Source organism: Mastigoproctus giganteus, chromosome 9 (genome assembly GCF_048544385.1).
Source record: "Mastigoproctus giganteus isolate SK-2022 chromosome 9, ASM4854438v1, whole genome shotgun sequence".
Taxonomy (NCBI): domain Eukaryota; kingdom Metazoa; phylum Arthropoda; class Arachnida; order Uropygi; family Thelyphonidae; genus Mastigoproctus; species Mastigoproctus giganteus.
In genome coordinates, this window is record NC_143583.1 from 60,792,014 (window position 1) to 60,814,089 (window position 22,076).

At 36.0% G+C, this 22,076-nt stretch overlaps 1 protein-coding gene across 1 annotated transcript in view; it reads right to left on the reverse strand.

Moving 5' to 3' along the window:
• Positions 1-22,076, reverse strand: part of LOC150080278 (cytoplasmic dynein 1 intermediate chain-like) — a 389,556-nt gene that overhangs the window by 201,596 nt on the left and 165,884 nt on the right. Inside the window, 1 exon segment of the mRNA XM_090380674.1 lies at positions 16,609-16,662. Coding sequence (XP_090236800.1) covers positions 16,609-16,662 — 54 coding nt within the window.

Sequence of the window (22,076 nt, forward strand, 5' to 3'; positions counted from 1 at the left end):
AGGTTGTTGAGGACATGTTGTATGAAGTAATGAAATTTTGAATATGGTATACAAATGGCAAGAATATTTCCAGTACCTTGACCCCTGCATACACATTACTTGGACTTCCTCCAGTCATTATATGCCAGAGTACAGGCAGAAAAATTATACACCAACTGATCCAGAAGCCTCACTGCCAGTTGCCAATAGGTTTGGTCTGGTGGACTATCTAGCAGAAGGCCTGCAAACACTGTTTAAGAGCTGTCACAATGATGCTCATCATAACCTCAAAAGACATCGATCATACTGTATGATGGAAGAGATGGGAAGTGGGTGCGGGGGATGGCAGAAATTTGCCTATGGACACTAAACATCAGAATAAACACACAGTTTTTAAATTCTGTACAGTGGAACCGACTGGCGATGTTACCAACAGCAAATTCTAAGTGGGAAGCATTCAAGCAATTAATCATGGAAGCTACAAGATGTTTCATACCTATTCAAAAATATTGTTCAAGGTTTAGGCCTAAATGGTTGTCAAATGAATTAATGAGACTTGTGGCAGAGAAGAAAAATGCATGGAATGCATATAAATTATCAGCCTTCACAGAAGCCTATGGCAGATATAAGCTAGTCTGTAATCAAGTCACAAAGGAGATTAGGCAAGCAAAGGCAGATTACAAGAAATCTTTGGCAAAGGATGCTAAGAAAAACAGCAATGATTTCTTTACTTATATAAACTCTAAAAGGAAGGGGATGAATCAGATTGGTCCACTTGATATCGATGGTTCGACTGTTGATAATCCTGCTCAGAGAGCAAACAAACTGAATGAGTATTTTGCATCTGCATTCACACACGAGGTGTTATTAAGGGGAAAAAATGCCAGAAGGTTATCAAATTGTAGCAGGGTGCTTAATGATTTTGTAATAACTGAGAGCAAAGTGGAGGAGAAATTGTTGAAGTTGTTTGTTCGTTCGTTATTTGGTTTTTAGGAGCATTAGCAACTAAGGCCATATTGCTCCAGGGATATGCGGTGGTCATTCCCTGACCTTTCCGCATCCTCCATATTTGGTGGTCACAGGCTCGAACCCCAGTCTAATCAAGAAGCATGTGCTACGCACTGCTGCTGCTCCTGCCCACCTGGCTACGGAGGCACCCAAATTGTTGAAGTGAAACATAAGAAAGGCACCTGGGGTGGATGGGATCTATCCAGTTATATTAAAGGAAAAACCCTTAGCCATAATTATGAGAGCATCTTGGACTCAGGGGAGGTCCCAACGGACTGGAGATGTGCCAATGTATCCCCAATTCACAAAGGGGGAATCGAAGGGTGACACGAGCAATTACAGACCAGTTAGTTTAACTTCTGTTCCGGGTAAAATAATGGAGTCACTGGTTAAAGATGCATTGTAGGATCATCTAGACAAGACTGCAGCAATAATTCAGGAATCAGGTTCATAGGGAAAGTCTAGCATAGGGAAAGCATAGAGAAAGTCTTTTCTCACAAATTTGATTGGATACTATGATGTGGTTACAAAGGAACTGGATGCAAAAAATAATTTTGATATCATATACCTGGATTTCAGGAAAGCATATGATGCTGTTGCGCATGGGAGACTACTATACAAATTGGAGCAGAATGGTATTAAGGGTAAGTTGCTACAATGGATAAAAGGGTGGTTGAGTGGGAGAAGACAGAGGGTGGTAATCAATGGGCGCTGTTCTTCGTGGACTAATGTTATTAGTGGAGTTCCACAGGGTTTGGTATTGGGCCCACTGCTGTTTTGTATATTTATCAATGATATTGATGAAGGTATATCAGTTTTGGTGTTGAAGTTTGCAGATGATACAAAGGTTGACAGAATTGTTAATGACAGTAAAGACAGTATGCTACTTCGAGAGGATCTAAAAAAAGTTAGGCAGACCGGCTGAGAAATGGCAACTGAAGTTTAACATTGACAAATGCAAAGTACTGCATATGGGTAGCAGTAACCTAAGATAAATGTACCTACTGTGTGGCACTATACTCAGGGAGGTGGAGAATGAAAAAGAGCTGGGTTACCCCATATGAAGTTTTCTGAGCAATGCCGACAGGCTGCAAGAGCAGGTCATGGGGTTTTGTCAATGATATACAGGAATTTTGCTAGCAGGGAAAAGGACGTGATTATTCCTTTGTATAAGGCAATGGTCAGGCCATGATGAGTACTACGTACAGGTCTGGAGGCCTCATTTTAGGAAGGATGTAGATTTGCTTGAGCATGTACAGAGAAGGGCAACAAGATTGGTGAGGAGAATAAAGGGAACCTCTTACCAAGAGAGGCTTAAGTTCTGAAAATTGCAGCGGCTGGAGACTAGTCACCTACGAGGTGATCTGACTGAGGTGTACAAGGCCTTGAATTGGTTGAACATGCTGAATTCTGATGGAATTCTTCCACTTGCTCAGATTACGAACCTACGGGAGCATAAATTCAAATTGCATGTGGAAACAATTCAAATAGAACAGATGTGCAGAGATTTGCCTATAGCCAGTGCCTGGTTAATTGCTGGAACAAACTTCCATCTGTCGTTGTGGAAGTTGATAGCTTAAATAAATTCAAGGATGAACTGGACAAACATTTAGAGGGAATGGTTGTGTGAGTTTTTTTTTTTTTTTTTTGGGTGACCACACCCTGACCCCTACTTAGATATTGCACTACATATTTTCTTAACATTGAAGATTAACTGCTCTGCAGAACATTCTTTTTCTCAGCAAAAAGGAATGAAAAAGCCTCAGGAACAACATTGTATCAGGACAGACTTAATTCACTTTCTCTACTTTGTATTGACACAGACATGCTTTGTCAAATAACTTTTGATGACCTAATCAAGGATTTTGCAATCAGAAAATCAAGAAATAAGCTATTTTAAATGAAACATTTAATGTAATAGTTATTTCCAATAATAAAAACATTTTTTCCTTCGTAATATTGTTTTATTGAGTTTCACATTTTGTAGGAAGGGAGAACCATAATATTTTCAGTGATTAGAGCCTTCTGGAAGGCCTTATCCGTTCCCACAAACAACCGTATCATATTGGACACCTCATTTTCCCCACCTGCGGACAGTGGCAGACTAGGCATTATGGTACTGTGCATTATGGCACAACTAATTAGGCCTATTCCATGCCAAATGAACTGGTGCAGTCAGGACATTCCTGACTGCACCAGCTGATTTGTTTCAGCTGGCAAAATTATTATTTTTTAGAAATTAATATTTGAAAATTCTTAATTTTGAAATATTAATTTTTTTACATGTTTTTTTTTATATTTAAAGAGGTGAAAAAAGCAAGCTAACTCACATCAAAGTGTTTCCACATGCAGTAGCAGCCCTTGCTTAGGGCTACTACAGAATGTGGTATTAAAAAAAAGAAAAAGAAAAAGATAAAACAAACCAGAATTTTTGAAGTACATAGATCTTAATTTTGCACTTTTATTATATTTCAAGAGTTTAAAAAAGTAAACTTTACTTTTGTGTGTTTTGGAAATAATTTCAGTTTTTATTTTTCTCAATAATAATACTATTTTTCTCTGTGATCAAACCGCATGAAAATGTCTTTGTTTCAACCACTGGTCACAAAGAAAAATGCCTTAAATGACCACCATGTAGAAATACAACTGTTAAATCATGACAAGAAATGGTTCTTTTTTGGTTGCCTATAACAAACTGTTATGACGCTGAAAGAATTTTCACACCCACAGAACTTTCAAAGAACTTTCACACCCTCAAAAAAATTTTACAGTTCTACTAATAGATATAAGTACATATGGTAAACGAAGAAAATATGCAAGAGCAATAGAAGCAAAATTGGTTATCTATACCAGATTTTTGATGAAAGTTGGAAATAAGCTATTGTTCATGTTACAAAAAGGGAAACCATTAAAAAAATAATAATAATAATAAATAAAACTGGCATCAAGCACAATAGTTAACAATGAACAACTGTTAAATTATAACATGATTTAACAGTTGTTCATTGTGGTCCTGGGACAGCGTGCATATGCACGCTATCCCAGGACCACACATTGGCTGTCCCAGGATTACCCTATACATTGGCATTTATACTATGATTGGGGCAAGAAACTGATGCTAGCAGCCTAGACAGATGTAAGTGATTACGGAGACACTTAAACACAATGCTTCAGTTCTTTGGAATTTTTGCCCCAGCTGCTCTTTCATTAGCCTAACCAACTGAAAATTACTGGAGGCCAAATCTTAACTGTAAGAGGGACAGCTAATGATTTCCAAATCCAAGGCTTTGATATCTCCCTGGATTTTTTTCCTTGTGAATTTTCTAGTACTCAAAATTATGTGACAGGTCACTGTAGTAATGTTACATTAATAGTGATAGAAAATTAACTTGAACTGGTCTTCTGTATCATAAAAGACACTGGCCACAACTTTACCAGCATGGTTTCACACACAGAGTAGCAAGAAGCAAGGGAGATTGCTTTTCCTTCTTGAACAAGATCATGGAGTGAGAGCAATATTGCTGCAACCAACCATGAAATCAGTTTCGTTCATTCTAAAAGATGTGTTGGCTTCTAAAAAAAAACTGAAGTCCAAATCAACCTTGAAACACACTCTTATTGGATTAGTTTTCACTACAGAAAAAAAAAAGTTATTACTAAATAAGAAATCAAATTTAGGCATTCAGTAATCTATATTTCACGTAAAAAATATTTTGGAAATTATCGGGAATAACGGCTAGTTAGTTACATGCCTTGAGAAATATATGCCTTCTATTTATGTTTTAATTAGTATATTTGGTATTTTTAAGTACTGATTTTGACTTGTTTTGATGTGTAAATTTAGTACTGGAAAAAGTGTAGACAAACTGGTGGCTGGCAACCTGACAGGTGCCCATATTTCTTTTTAATTTCTCGAAAATGTTTTGAGTTATTTTTAATTCTGCTTGAACAATGTTAATATTTTTTATTATGTGCTTTTTAAGTTTAAAAAAATAATAATAATTTAATTAATTTTTGTTGTTTTACACCTTTATGGCTGTAGATGTGTGGGCGTGTGTGTGTGTGTGTGTGTGTGTGTGTGTGTGTGTGTGTGTGTAAGGCAGGAAAAAAAAATTGGTGTTTTATTTGCAATCATATTTAATGCATACTAACTAGCTTGACTTGCTTTAACTGAGCACTCTACATACTGGAACAGTTTTCGAAACCTAAAAACTCGGAAATGCTGTAAATATCTGTTATTTTCAATACTGTGATAGCAGTACACCTGTTGTAAGGTGGGAGCTGGTAACTGATTGTATAGGAGAAAAATGTCTATGCTGTGATAAAAGATTCAGGAAGACTCAAAGGTCAAACTTTCTTCAGAGATGAAAAATGATTGGCTAAAAATAATGCTGACTTACTCTTGGTAAACCACCTGCTACTATTCCCGGTAAACTCAATTCAATGCCTCCTGTGGTTTTCTACTAAAAGGATGTCAAAAGAATTTTGGACAATCCTGATACCAAGAAAGCTCCCAGTCCTGATGGCATTTCACATCCTGTTTTCCTTGTACTTAATTGAGGAAGGAATCAGAATGAATCAGATTGGTTCACTTGATATCAATTTTTCGACTGTTGATGATCCTGCTCAGATAGATGACAATCTGAATGAGTATTTTGCATCTACATTCACATATGAGTTATTAAGGGAGAAAAATGCCAGAAGTTTATCAAACTGAAAAAGGGTGCTTAATGATTTTATAATAACTGAGAGCAAAAGGTGGAGAAGAAATTATTCAAGTTAAACATAAGAAAGGCACCCAGGGTGGATGGAATCTATCCAGCTATATTAAAGGAGGCAGCAAAGGAAATAAACAAACCCCTTACCAATAATTATGAGAGCATCCTTGGACTCAGAGTAAGTCCCCATGGACTAAAGATGTGCAAAGGTATTCCCAATTCACAAAGGGGGGGGGGGGATCTAAGGATGACACGAGTAATTACAGACCAGTTAGTTTAACTTCTGTTCTGGGGGAAATAATGGAGTCACTGGTTAAAGATGCATTGCAGGATCATCTAGACAAGACAGCAGTAATAATTCAGACACAGCATGGGTTTGATAAAGGAAAGTCTTGTCTGACAAATCTGATTAGATACTATGATGTGGTTACAAAGGAACTGCATGCAAAAAATAATTTTGATATCATAGATTTCAGGAAAGTTTTTGACACTGTTGTGAATGGAAGGCTACTGTACAAATTGGAGCAGTATGGTATTAAGGGCAAGTTGCTACAATGGATAAAAGGGTGATTGAGTGGTAATTAACAGACACTGCGCTTTTAGTATTAGCATAGGCATATGATGCAAAAAAAAAAAAAAACCCCTTCCCATTTCACCCATCCATTCACTCGAAATGTTTGTCTAGTTCTGCCTTGAATTTATTTAAGATGTCAACTTCTACTACAGATGGAAGTTTGTTCCAGCAATCATCACAGGCTGGCTAAAAGCAAACTTCCGCACATCTATTCTACAACTGTCTTTTCTAAATCTGAATTTATATCCACTCAGGTGATTAATCTGGGCAAGAGGCAAAATTCCATTGGCTTTGAGCTTGCTCACACCATTCAAGGCCTTATACACCTCAATCAAATCAGCTTGCAGGTGCCTAGTCACTGTAATATGCAAATCTTAAGCTTTTCTTCATAAGAGTAACCCTTTGTTCCATTCACTAATCTTGCTGACCTTCTCGTTCTAGCAGCTGTACAACTGTCCTAAAATGAGGCCTCCAGACCTATATACAGTACTGAAGGTGTTGCTTGACCATTGCCTTATACATGGGAATAATCACCTTTTTATCCCTGCTAGATAAAATTCCTGTATATCACTGACAAGATACCATGAGCCACTCTTGCAGACTGTCTAACCTGCTCAGAAAACTTCGTATATGACTGCACAATTATCTTCAGGACCTTTTCATTCTCTACCATCTTGAGTGTAGTACTACACAGTTCACATGTTACTCTGGTGTTACTGCTACCCATATCCAGTACCTTACATTTGTCAGTTTTAAATTTCAGTTGCCACTTCTCAGCCCATCTGCTCAATGCTTCTATATTCTCTTGTGGTAGCATACTGTCATTATTGTCATTAACAACACTGCCAATCCTTCGTATAGTCTGCAAATTTAGACATTAAGCCTGATATACCTTCATCAGTATCATTAATAAATACAAAAAACAACAATGGACCCAACCTGAACCTTGGGGGACTCCACTAATAAACATTAGTCCATGAAGAGCAGTGTCCATTGATTACCACTTTCTATCTTCTCCAATTCAGCCATCCTTTTATCCATTGCAGCCATTAATGCCATACTGCTCCAATCTGTATAGTAGTCTTCCATTCACAATAATGTCAAATTCTTTCCTGAAATCTAAGTATATGATATCAAAATTATTTTTTGCATTCAGTTCCTTTGTGACCACATCATAATATCCAATCAAATTTGTTAGACAATACTTCCCCTTAACAAAACTCTGTATCTGAACTATATGATCCTGCATCATTCCCTTAACCAGTGACTCCATTAATTTCCCTGGAACATAAGTTAGACTAACACGTCTGTAATCACTCTTGTCATCCTTTGATTTCCTATAGTGAATTGGGGACAGATTTGCACATCTCTATTCCATGGGGACCTCCCCTGAGTCCGAAGCTTTCATAATTATGGCTAAGGGTTCACTTACTTCCTTTTCTGCTTCTTTTAATATAACTGGATAGATCCCATCCACATCAGGTGTCTTTGTTATGTTCAGTTTCAACAATTTCTCCTCCACTTTACTCTCATTTATTACAAAATCATTTAGTTCCCTTCCAGAGTTTGATAAGCTTCTGGCCTCCACTTCCCTATAGACCTCCTCATGTATAAATGTAGATGCAAAATACTCATTCAGTTTGTCAGCTACCTCAGCAGGTTTATCAACAATCGAACCATCGATGTCAAGTGGACCATCAGCCATACTGCTCCAATTTGTGGAGTAGTCTTCCATGTGCAAGAGTATCAAAAGCTTTCCTAAGATCCACGTATATGATATAAAAATTATTTTTTGCATCCATTTCCTTAGTGACCACATCATAGTATTCAATCAAATTGGTCAGACAAGACTTCCCCTTAACAAACCCATGTTGTGTCCAAACTATAACTGAAGTCTTGTCTAGATGATCCTGCAGTGCTTCTTTAACCAGTGTCTCCATTAATTTCCCCTGAACAGAAGTTAAACTAAAAGGTAAAGTTCAGCCATTATCAACCCACTGCAGGATGGAAGCCTCCTCAACAATTCATGCTTAGGGAAATGGACCATAATCTGCCACACTGGTCCAGTGCGGGTTGGCAGATCGACCGTATTCAGCAGTCAGGGGCTTGAACCCCGGTCTACTCAAAGAGCGTGTACTACTGCACTCCCGCTCCTGCCCACTCGGCTACGGAGGCATCTAAAGTTAAACTAACAGGTCTATAATTACTTGCGTCATCCTTTGATCCTCCTGTGTGAATTTGGGGTCACATTTGCACATATCCAGTCCGTGGGTAAAAAAGTAAAAAAAGTAAAGTGCAGCCATTATCAACCCACTGCAGGATGGAAGCCTCCTCAACAATTCATACTGAGGGAAATAGACCATAATCTGCCACGCTGGTCCAATGCGGGTTGGCAGATCGACCGTATTCAGCAGTCAGGGGCTTGAACCCCGGTCTACTCAAAGAGCGTGTGCTACTGCACTCCCGCTCCTGCCCACTCGGCTACGGAGGCCGTGGGTACCTCCCCTGAATCCAAGGAAGCTCTCATAATTGTGGCTAAAGATTTGTTTACTGTCTTTGCCACCTCCTCTAATATAACTGGATATATCCCATCCACCACAGGTGCCTTTTTTATGTTTATCTTCAACAATTTTCCTCCACTTTGCTCTCAGTTATTAAAAAATCATTTAACTCCCTACCATAGTTTAATACACCTCTGAAATTCCCCTCCCTTTGGTCCTTGAGGTTGTCGCAGACATTCTCTCAGATATGCCAGACAAGCTGTACTTGCTACCTGAGAGTCTAAAATGCTGATGGACCTGATGCTTTTTGGCAATAGGTTTTGGTACATTAGCATTGCATGTAATGCAACATTGAGCAGAAACAATGTTGTATTGTATACAATGCTATATTTCTGGAAAAAAAAAAATGCAAACAATAATTTAAAATATGCAGAGTATAATTTTCTTTGTTTTTCTAACCCTATCATTGGATAATAAGAACATATATCTTTAGTAACAGGAGGTCTGTTATATGAAAATATAGTAGAAACAGTTCCATGGTATCATGGAGGGCTCACGTGCATCGATTAGTGTGACTTTTATGGATCTACTAGGTAGAGGGTTAAGAAGAATTGGCAATTTTTTTTTAAATCATCCAGTGGGGGAAAAAGTCTGGTTTTTTTTTTTTTTTTAATCTGTGAACTACATAAATCATGTGCATGCATTTGGACACGTGAAGTTGCACAGCATTTTTAATGGGAAATTGCATGTTTTGCATTGTTAGTGATCAGTGCATTACAACCCTCCCTCCAAATCCCCATCACCACTGTGGTGTAAACAAATTGAATTATATGTGTACCTCTAATGCAAGTTACATTTACGCAAATTCTCCATGATTTCACATTCATTTCTTAGTGAAATGAATAGAAATATAAAATTCAAAAGATGCCATATGCTGTATAATGGGTATTAAATTTCGCAAGACACTAGCTAATTTTTTTTATAAGTGTTTGCCTGTAGGGTTTTGCATGTTCTTTTCTTTTTTTTTTGAATCATACATGCTATTCGTAAGTTGCCACACCCAATTCAGACTTCAGATTTCATCACAGGCATATTTTGAATAATCTGTACTAAAATGCACGAGGCCCTATATCATTCATTGGGGAAGGTTGCAAATTTGAAATACATAGCATTTTGAATAATCCAATATTGAATTAATGAAGATATACTGTAATATAAAATCTCAAAGAAGAATAACTAAGCATATTTTGTTGTTGTTGTGGTGGTGGTATTTTCTGGTGCAAGGGCTACTTAGGCCATATGTTACGCCTCCCAAATTAATTTAGTCCACTTATGAGAACTGCACGGGGAGCAGTTAGAAACGGTCACACATTTGAATTTGTTTTAAATAGAGAAAGAATTCAGAGAGATTTGCTTCTTTACCTATAATACTATTGAGAAACAGAGGTTGTTGCAGATCCAAAATGAAACTTAAAGATGTTCGTCGGGCACACTGTTGAACAAGCTACATTCAAGAAGTATATGTTTTGTTTTACTGTAAGTAGCTGCGAGCAGTGTGCACACTGTGGCGCATATTTTGTATTATAAATGGATATTTTTTTGTATTATATAAAGGCAAGTAAGGCCCCCGGAATTGATAGCATATATCCTGTAGTTTTGAGGGAGGGCGGAGAGAGTGTATTGAACTACTGAGGTTAATCATGAGGGCATCTTTGGCCTCAGGGTAGATTCCTTTGGATTGGAGAAGTGCCGATATATCGCCAATACATAAATGCGATTCTGAGAGTGAGGCTGGTAACTATAGGCCAGTTAGTCTGACTTCAGAGGTAAGAAAAATTTTAGGAGCAATGATTAAGAGTGCAATCCAGGGACATTTTGATAAATATGGCATTCTGAAGGACATGCAACATGGCTTTATTAAGGATAAATCATACTTAACTTAGTAGCCAATTTTGACATGGTTACTCATGAGCTGGATTTAGGGGGAAATTTCGACATAGTTCATTTGGATTTTAGCAAAGTACTTGACTTAGTCCGTTACTTTATAAGCTTGAACATAGTTAGGATTACTGGTAAGATTCTAAGATGGATTGCTGGGTGTCTGCAGGGTAGGAGGCAGAGGGTTGTGATTAATGGATAATCTTCAGATTGGTGTAACGTCAGGAGTGGGGTTGCTCAAGGTGGTTGTTGTTATTTGGTTTTTAGGAGCATTAGCAACTAAGGCCACATTGCTCCGGGGATATGCGGCGGTCATTCCCTGACCTTTCCACATCCTCCGTATTTGGTGGTCACGGGCTCGAACCCTGGTCTAATCAAGAAGCGTGTGCTACGCACTGCCGCTCCTGCCCACCTGGCTAAGTTGCTCAAGGATGGGTTCTTCGGCCAGTGTTGTTTCTCATTTTCATAAATGACATTGACAAAGGGATAGAAGACATGATGACAAAATTTGCAGATGACGTAAAGATTGGCAGAGTTGTTAATGATCAATGCCAAGCAATGCTCCTTCAGGATGACTTGAACAGACTTCAAAGATGGTCAGAGAAGCAGCAGCTATGTTTTAATGCTGCTGAAAAAGAAATACATTTGGTATTATGGACCAGGGACACTGCTTAGGCAAACGAACCCTATGACCACTATGTGTAAACAGTGACAAAATGAAAGTGACGAAAACATTGAAATGATGAGTTATATGCATATGGTATCTTATTATATTTTATTTTATGTTATTTTAGTTGCATTCACTTTATTCTATTTTATTTCATTTTATGTTATTTTATTTTACCTCATTTCATATTCATTGCCTTTAGTTCTATATATTTGTTTTGTTATCTCATTTTTTTTTCATTTTTATCTTATTAACTTCTCATGTATACCATAGATACAATAGTAACAGCATTCTCCTATGCACTTTCAATATATCACTATATATATATGTATATATGGGGTGATTCGGGGGAGTAGTGTTTTGGGAGGTTATGGTGTCGATTGTTCTGAGTGAGAGGAGGATTCACATGGGCATGTGCCCGGTTCTCAATGGATGTGGGGGTGCAGCTGTTTGAGACTGGCGTGCACAGCTCCCCGAATCAAATGTGACCAAGAAGTAGTTATAACCTGACGCTGTTTGGTATTAGAAGCGTTGTTAAGAATGCTGCACATGGGCAAGTAAGCATGAATGTCTTATTATGGGTGATTTTAGTTTGCCTCTAATTGATTGGAGCAAATGGGAAGGAAACTCCACAGGGGCAACAAAATTTTAAATCAACTAGATGATTTTTATTTGGTCCAACGTGTCAGGGAAAGTACTAGGGAAAACAATAATCTAGACCTCGTCATCACCCATGAACCAGATGACATAATAGGGCTGACAGTACAAGAACAAATGGGAAGGAAACTCCACATGGGCAACAAAATTTTTAATCAACTAGATGATTTTTATTTGGTCCAACATGTTTTTTTTTTTTTTTTTTGGTAGTTTTTGGCGCATCAGCTTCTGTGGCCATAATGCGCCTCCCAAGGTTTTTGCAGTACTTTGATCCAAGCCCGAGGCGGGATTCGAACCCGCGACTTTTGGGCTGCCAGGCAGGCACTTTACCCACCCAGCCAGCCCGGTCGGCTGATCCAACATGTCAGGGAAAGTGCTAGGGAAAACAATAATCTAGACCTCGCCATCACCCATGAACCAGATGACATAATAGGGCTGAGTACAAGAACCAGTAGCAGGAAGTAATCATGGAGTTCTGCGGTGTACGACAAAGAGAGAGTTAGTAGTTAAAGGCAAAGGAATGGGTTATAATTTCAGAAAAGGAAATTATGATGCCTTAAGGTGCTATTGAAATTAGAAAATACCAAAAATTAACTGGGTAGATATTGCACAAAGAGCAAATACAACTGAATTATGGTATACTTTTAAAACATTAATCACAGAAGCCTTGAATGTGTATATACCATCAAAAAAATACTCCTCAATGGGAATTCCAAGTTGGATGAATAATGAAGTTGCCAGATTACTTGAACAGAAATAGAAGCCATGGAAAAGTTACAGAGCAATAAAAAGTACTGAAGCCTATAACAGCTACAAATTGATCTGTAACAGTGCCACAGATAAGGTTAGGCTGGCAAAGAATGGGGATGAGGAATTCTTCACATAAATAAATGCAAAGAAGAGAAGGGCAAACCAGATCAGACCCTTATGTAATGGATGTGGGATAGTATTAGATACCCAAGCTAATGTTGCAGATGAACTCAACAGATACTTTGCATCTATATTTACAGAAGAAAACCCTTTATGTCAAAGAAAAATTATGGGAGTAAAGCTGAAAAATATACAATTAATGATACAGAAATTTCATGTGATTATTTAATGAAAAAAATTTTTGATCCTACAGGCCAGTGGGGTTGATGGCATATGCTCTACAATCTTAAGGGAGGCAGCAAGTGAGTGCATTGAACCATTGAGGCTAATTATGAGAGCATCACTGGACTTGAGAGTGATTCCATTGGATTGGAAAAGTGCCAGTGTATCTCCAGTACATAAGGGCGGTTCTAAGAGTGAAGGGGAAAATTACCGAACGGTCAGTTTCACTTCAGTAGTAGGAAAAAACCATAGAGGCAATGATCAAGGATAGAATTCAGAATCATTTAGATAGAATTGGAATTCTGAGGGATGCACAGCATGGTTTTGTAAAAGGAAAACCATGTTTAACAAATCTAGTTAGCTATTTTGACAGGGTCACTCATGAGCTGGATTTAGGGAATAATTTCAAAATTTTTTATTTGGGTTTCAGCAAAGCATTTAACTCAGTCCCAGATGAGCAGTTACTTTATAAGCTGGAACCACATGGAAAATCCTTAGATGGATAAAAGGATGGCTTCAGGGCAGAAGGCAGAGAGTTATGATAAAAGGTTATTCCTCAGATTGGATTGATGTAAGAAGTGGGGTTCCCCAAGGATCAGTATTAGGACCACTGTTATTTTTGAATTTCATAAATGACATCGATGAAGGGATAGAGGGCATGGTGTCTAAATATGAAGGTGATGTCAAGATTGGTAGAGTAGTTAATGATTACTTCCAAGTAGAGATGATCTTCTTCAGAGTGACCTAGATAGACTTCAGGGATGGTCAGAAAAATGGTAGCTAAAGTGTAAGGTATTACATCTGGGGAACAGTAACCCCAAAATAACTTATACACTTGGTGGAGTTGAACAAAAGCCAGTAGTGGAGGAAAGGAACTTGGGTGTTACGATACGGTCAGACATGAAGTTCTCCGAGCATTGTAGACAAGTTGCAAGGAAGGCCCATGGTGTCCTATCGATGATTTATCAGACATTTGCTAGTAGAGATAAGGACATCATGATCCCATTACATATGGCGATTGTTAGACCACATTTGGAATACAGTGTTCAAGTATGGAGACCACACCTAAAGAAAGACATTAAGTTTCTTGAAAGGGTCCAAAGATGGGTAACTTTCCTGGTGATATCGTTAGAAGGGCATCCATATGAGGAAAAACTTCGAATATGTGGGTTGCACAGCTTGGAAATCAGGCACCTTAGAGGAGACTTGATTGAGGTGTTTAAGGCTCTGAGAGACATAAGTAAAATGAATGAGGTAACATTTTCACAGTTATAAATGATTCTAGAACTAGGGCCAATAAATTCAAGTTACAAGGGAGATTGTAGACTGGCCTGCAGGAAGTTTTATTTTAGCCAGTGGGTTATAAATTACTGGAATAAGTTAACTACATGGGTGGTGGAATCTGACAGTGTGGGGAAATTCAAAGGTCAGTTGGATAGTTGATCTACAGGAGGAAAGAAACACAAAGGTTGCCTATTTCCTTTTCTTTTATTATTTATTTTTTAAATTTTCTTCTTCTTAATATTTTCTTTTTTTGGCTGGTGCAGCGTAAGCCATAGGCTTCCTTGCCCCATTGAAATTAATATCAGCTTTTGTCTCTGATGTTAATTTCAATTCTTTGGTTATCTATTTTTATTCCAAACTTGAACCATATCTTTTTAAAAGTATGTAAAGGTTGTTGTTCATGTAAAAGTATGTTGTTGGTATGTAAAAGTATGTTGCTCAAAGATAAACCTTGAGCAACAATCACTCAAGTATTTTGATTTTCTCAGATATGATTTGAATCCTTGAACTGCTGTTGATTTTCAACAATGATTTAAAGATTTTTATCCCCCCCAACAATTGACATCCCTTATTAGGGAGGAGAATCCTAGACAGAAGTTTAACAGCATTAATGCAAAAAGTGAACACTCTTTCTAGTGAAATTGAGCCTTTTTTTCGGCTATAAAAACTGCGATTTTCTGCATTGAAAAACTGTTCCAAACTAGCGCAAGTAGGGCTGTACAGACTATATACAAAACAGGCACCTGCAACTAATATTCTTTTGGTTAATACTGTTTTGCTAAACCACTGGAGACATCTAAGTTAATGCTTCAATAGTTATTACTGTGCTAGATTTTGGCTAACAGTCCTCACTGAATACCTGCGCAGACTGCACAATGGTTTGTGCCTGAAGACTAAACACAAGCTTGAACTGAACTGAAAGTACTTAATACATCATATTACTAGATGGCTAATTCAGCACTGCAAGAATTTAATATTTATTTAATTAACAAAATTTTTTTTCTTGTTGTTTATTTTTGTTTCATTTTATTTCAATGAACTCCATTTCATTAATGAAGTATAACTGCTTCACTAGCTGAATAAATTAAAGTCTTGCAGGACAAGGAGGCAAGCTGCAAAATAAAAAATAAATGCATCATATTACTAGATGGCTAATTCAGCACTGCATGCCTAATGATGGCTAATTCGACAATCCTCTAGAACTAACAGGACTTAATTCTTCTTTTTCAGACACCTACACTAGTCTTACACTGTAGACAAATTTCAATAAGAATTAAACCTCAGCAAATTGATGTTTGCGATGATCACATACAACTAATATTAATTAAAGAGGAAACAAGTTAAAACATTTCAGTATATTAGAATGCTTTTTGAATTTGATTATAGGACAAAGTTGAGTTTTGTGCCATATCATTTTTGCAATCATTGTGAGGAAACCTTATTTATGCTCAACCTTAAACTAGAATAATGCTGGAAACAAGATGAAACAGAATATCAGATTTTTCTAATGCTGATTTTCCCAATTCCAGTAGTTAAAATGCCCTTGGCCTTTCAGTGCATGTAGTTTTACAGAACTGAAATTCAGTCATCTGCAAATTTCAACACTGGTAAGAAACTGCCCAATAGCTAAATAGGAAAATAACTGTGGAAATAAAAAGCTACTCGACAGTAGACATTTCTAGTACTGATTTTACAATGCTTGTATTTTAAATGATCTCAGAATGTTGAACTATTGTTTTAGAGGAATGAAATTCTTCACTTCAATGAATATTTCCTAAGTACTTTATCTGCATAATCACTGTATATTTACGATTAAATATATCCTTTGTGTAGGTTGATAAATGATGTCTTTAAACTGACTTGTCAAAGGACTTATTTCTAAAACATGCCCAATGTCAAGTCAACAAATTCATTGTTGTGCAATTTACTGGAAGGCTTCAAACACTGCCCAAACTCAAACATTATACCTATAGTTTTATAAAAATTTTATAATGCAAACATTTAGTGTTTGTCAGAATTCAGGCTTGAAGTCCAAATCTGTATAAAAGGAACTAAACACTTTAATAAAAAAAAAAAAAAAAAATTGCAGTATTAAAACAAATAAATGAAATTAATTTTTAAATGGTTTATGAGCAAAAATTAAAATACTTAATGCTATAAAAAAGTATTTTATTCATTAAATTAACCTACCTTGAAACTCGTCATCCCATTCTAAAGTGGTAGGAAAAACAAAGTAACCAATTTTTTTAAGTAAAATATAAAAAAACTTGTAAAAAGTTTTAAATTTAACTACATCAAATATTTAATTAACAAACGTAAGTTAAAAATGACGAAGGATTTCAAAGTGAAATACCAAAGGGAAAAAAAAAAAAAAAAAAAAAAACAATGCTGTAAGAGTAACTCATACCTCAACCAGTGTCAACAAACAGACATGAACAAGGGGCATATTCTTAAATTAACCCTTGACTGGGCACATTTTGAAAATCACAGCAGCAATAGCGTTGGCGTATAGAATTTACCATTCAGGAATTTTGCGATAATAAAACAAAAGAAAATTAAAAAGAAGAAACTTTAAAAAAGGTATTCTTAATTCTAATACTATACTGGATAACATCAAAAATTATCCTTTTTTTTTTAACAGTTTTTTTTTTTAATTAACAAGTCTTTAATATATAAAAAATAAATAAATAAAATTCTCCAAAATGGACCTAAAAAGGTTTACGATACTTGGGGAATACTAAAATTTTCCAATTTTTTTTTTTTTGAAGTTTTACAAGTTTTTATGTGTTGATTAATGCTATATGCCCTATGTACCCGGTCAAAGGTTAAAAAATAATCCTGTTTCTACTACAGCAGGTCAAGCATATAATGAAAATATTAATGATATTTATAGATATTAAAAATTTAAACCTTCATTTATGATGGTGAATAATGCAAAATACGTGTATGTGTGTGTATTATTTCAATATAAGGGCATGAAGTAATACTATTATTACCATTGTAAAACTTAAAGTACCAGAAAAAGGAAGACTGAATCTAACGTACAAGGTGGCCACAAAGTCACATTACCCTATTTTAATTTAGTAAATACAAATCAATTTGCACTCCTATGACATGCTATTTATTTATAGCAATGCAAACAAAGAAATGTAAAATGACAGGTTTAATAATCCAGTATGTTTGTTCCCCATCATTTTCATAACAGATGATAATTTGCCATCAAGTTCTGTGAGATTACCTTCATATCATTTGAGCAGCATTTGAAAGCAAATTTGAGCTCATCAGTGGTATTATAATGTTGTTGTGCAACAATATCCCCCAAATGAATTGTCACATGTTGATAGGTCAGAGCTTCGAGGTGGCCATTCAAGGGGAGCTGGCAACACAAGGAGACCCATGGCCAATTCATCCTTACTGAGATATTCACATACTGTGATGGCATAATGTGCTGGTGCTCAACTGTGTTGAAACTGGCATTCCTCTTTGATTCCGAGGTTATTCGAAAGGGGTAGAAACCAGTTCTTTAACATGTCTAGGTATCAGTTTTGATTAACCACACCATCAAAAAGTAAGGTCCGAACACTGTTTGCTGTCCATTGGTCAATATCAAGTGAGGGATTTTCTTCGACCAAAACACCACATTTTGTAACCAACGATATATGGCGCATTCATTGCTAAAAATGACTTTACCATGCTTTGGAACTGTATTGAAAGTTTGAAGTAATCTGAAACATGCCTCTTTCCTCCGAATTAAGTCACTGTCAGATAATTCGTAAACAAACATAGAATGACATGGATGTAATTTTTAAGTCAATTTTCATACGTTTTTGCAATGTCAACCAGTGGATTACAAGTTCCAGTGCTCTTTTATGAGTTGATTTCATTGGTGATCTCATGATAGACTCCTCAACTTATCTGTACTTGTTGAAGGTTTGCTACTTCTTGGTTTATCCTTTAGACTTCCTGGGCTAAAAACTTTCTTCTCCCACCACAAAAAAATATTTGTTTTGGTGAAGAACCTCATTGAAATCACCGCTGGCAGTCAGCTTGCAGCTCTTTCACTGTCTTTTTAGTTCTTCCTCTGTCACACCCAACAACTGACAAAAAACATTCTTTGATAGTGTAATTACTCTAGTCAGCCATTATTAAATCTGAAAATATAAAATATCCAATACTACTAATTGATTGCAAAAGAAAATAAAAATATTTAATCTCAGGTGAATACATACGTATAGTGTGTGTGTGTATATATATATATATATATATATATATATATATATATATATAATTATTACCATAATAGTGTAATTTGTACCATATAGATGCTCAAAGTGAGTCAACAGACCCAAAAGAGCAGGTGTATGATAAAACTTTAGCATAAAAGTATAAGAGTACATAGCGGGCCATAAGGCAAAAAGAACCTATAAAGACTAAAATGGTCTGTGATGGATTACTTCATTATATCCTATAAATAAGATATAATTAGCAATAAAATATAAAATAATGATTATGAGGCTAATTAATGATAATAGGAAACCTTGAATGGTACTTTTTTTGAGGGATAGAACCATTCAATATATCCAATCAATAATTAGCAAGGCTATCTGTTTTGTTTGTTATCAGCCTGTATAACTAGGAAAAATTATAAACGTTAAAGCAATCTATACTTAAATTTACAGAAAACAGGCAAGATAACAGCTAGCCCGACAGATAGCTTTGAAACAATATTTGCTAATTATTGATTGGTGCTAGCCCTTGAAAAAGTGCCATTCAAGGTTTCCTATTATCATTAATTAGCCTCAATCATTATTTTATTCTATTTTATAGCTAATTATATGTTCATTTATAGGGCATAATGAAGTAATCCAGCACAGACTATCTTAGTCTTTATAGGTTCTTTTTGCCTTATGGCCCGCTATGTACTCTTATACTTTTATGCTAAAGTTTTATCATATACCTGCTCTTTTGGGTCTGTAGACTCACTTTGAGCACTTATATGGTACAAATTACACTCTTACAGTAGTAATTAAATTACAGACTGATGTAATGTTTAATCTATAATTTGATGGCATTAATCTGATCTGACATACATTTTACCACTCATCCTTTTACTACCTTTCCATTATTTCATAATAAATTATATAGATATATATGATAACGTGACTTTGTTGCTACCCTGTACATTAGTAAGAATAAACAGTAGCAGATAACCAAAAGTGACATCTAATAAAATCTCAGAAATATAGTAATTTCTATAAAATTATCAATTAAATATAAAATGAGAATATCTGGGGTGGCAAACAGGAAGTCAGTTAAGAAATGAAATCTGGAGTGGACAGCATCTAGACCAGTGCTTCCCTCCCAAAATGGGCATTTTACAAATTTTGGTGATGTTTGGTTTCGTCAGACTGATAATGGTGGGGGCTACAGAAGCCAAGTAATTTAGCTGGAATATATTAAGCTAAGGGAAGTCAACAGAATTGCTTGTTTAAATTAAATATAATTATATTATATAAAATTTATTTAATTTATGTATATTTATAATATAAATATATATATTTTACTACAAATAAAAACTTTTATAATTTCTGATCTATCTTCTGTAGTTATATAAACTTGTTCATTGTATCTGTGAATGAATTTTTCAGGGGAAATAGATTTTAACTAGAATATCAATTAAGAAATCTTTATTGCAACTACATAAGCATCCTGGGGATAAAAACGTTTGGTAAGTGTTGCAAAAAATTAATTTTATCCCATGATAAATATTTACATTCTTAATATTCTTGTATATAATCTCCTACAAGTTCGCATTTGTTCCATTGTGTCTGTCACTAATACAAACATTTTTGAGAGCCTTCTCTTGTGAATGCTTTTAAGTAGTCTGTAATGTTTAAGTGGCTTTCTTAAATTGACTCAAGACATTTCCTTTCATGCTCTGTTTAATTTTAGAAAAAGTCAAAAGTCACACAATGCCAACACAGAAAAATAAGGTGTATGTGGCATGGTAAAAGGTTACTGTCAGTCAAAAATTATTTGTGTCATGTCATTCATATTTCATCATATTCAGTTCATGACAAACGAGAAAAACAAGTGTTCACTCAAAGCAGCTTTCTGATAGACTAGTACATAAAGTTGCAAAAAATTAATTTTATCCAATGATCAATGTTTACATTCTTAATATGAATTTTATGAATGAATTCATATCAACTGCTATGAATTCAATAATTATAAGATCATTCCAAAAATGTTTTTATCAAAATTATGTACAGTATGTACAATGCGATAGACCTATCCATGGTCACAAGGATGGCTACATTGCATTGTAATAGAAACTATAAAAGCTTCTTTGGCCAAGTCCACCTAAATAGGGAAATGCCATGAACAAGTCAATACATTCAGATTATTAAACATAGAAATAAAGAATACAGTGCTTCATATATAATAGTACAGTTGAACTTGGTTATAACGAGCATCAAGGAACAGACAAAATTTCCGCGTTATAACTGTTACTCGCTATAAAGCTGTTTAATATCTCATGCTAGCTGAAAATAATTGCCAACTAAGTCTAATACTGAATGTATAAAGATGCAGGAATACTTGCATAAACCACTTGTTAAGTATAATATGAAATATTTACTGAAATTGAAAAAGCCAAAAGCCCTGGGGGGTACGTGGTCGTAACTGATGTCTAGTGCTGTCGTAACCACAAAAACGAAAGATTTTCAGGAAATCTTTTTAAGGGGAAAATTTGATCAGATCTTGATTCAACAAATATCATTAAAAAGAGGATGGCTCCCTCTATTAAAGGAACCACTCAGAAAAACTTTTAAGACAAATATTGGAGGTTTTACCAGTGTCTAAAAATGCCCCACAATTTTTAGCCTCTCCAACCCTTAAACTCTAAATTTGAACTTTAAACACCAGTGCATGTAGCAGGTATTGTTCACCAGCATATTACAACCACAAACTGATTAAAGGATTGACAACCCTGATAATCCGCACATCCGATTATCCGGAATCTTTGCTGATATGGATAGCAGAAATGACAAACTGAAATAAACTCAGACAAAAGGGCAGGACAACGAGATAATTCCCCTAGGACAACAGGAGGATATGGAAGACGCCTGTCCAGGGACCCCAAATGCAAAACAAGTGTAAAAACAAAAAACCGTTAGCAGGGAACACGCTCCCAAACTGGGAATAAGGACACTTAGGAAAATGTCAATGTGAACAAAGAAACAAATGAGGAAAAGCAGCAGGAGACTTCCCCCATGGTTCCCTCCCAACCAGTGGGCACTATATATATGAAAAGTCGCTGGCACTCAAAACAGCACTGGAATCAATCTTTAAAGAACCGAATAACAGGATAACCACCTTTGTGAGGTCGCAAATCGTCACAATCTTTAACAAGAGGGAGATTATCCTTTTCAAGACTTATGTTGAGAATGAAAAGGTCACCTTGAGGCTGCAGGCCTATAATGACTGTGGGGCAAATAAAACGCAACAGCGTGCTCCCACATATGCCGAAATGCTGAGGAGTAATCAAAATCAGGGAAAACAAACTCAGAACGGACCCCAAAAAAAGGAAGCAACCTTTCTTGATGACACCCAACTTGGTTGTGCTTAGACCTGTGGCCACAGATAGCACCTAGGAA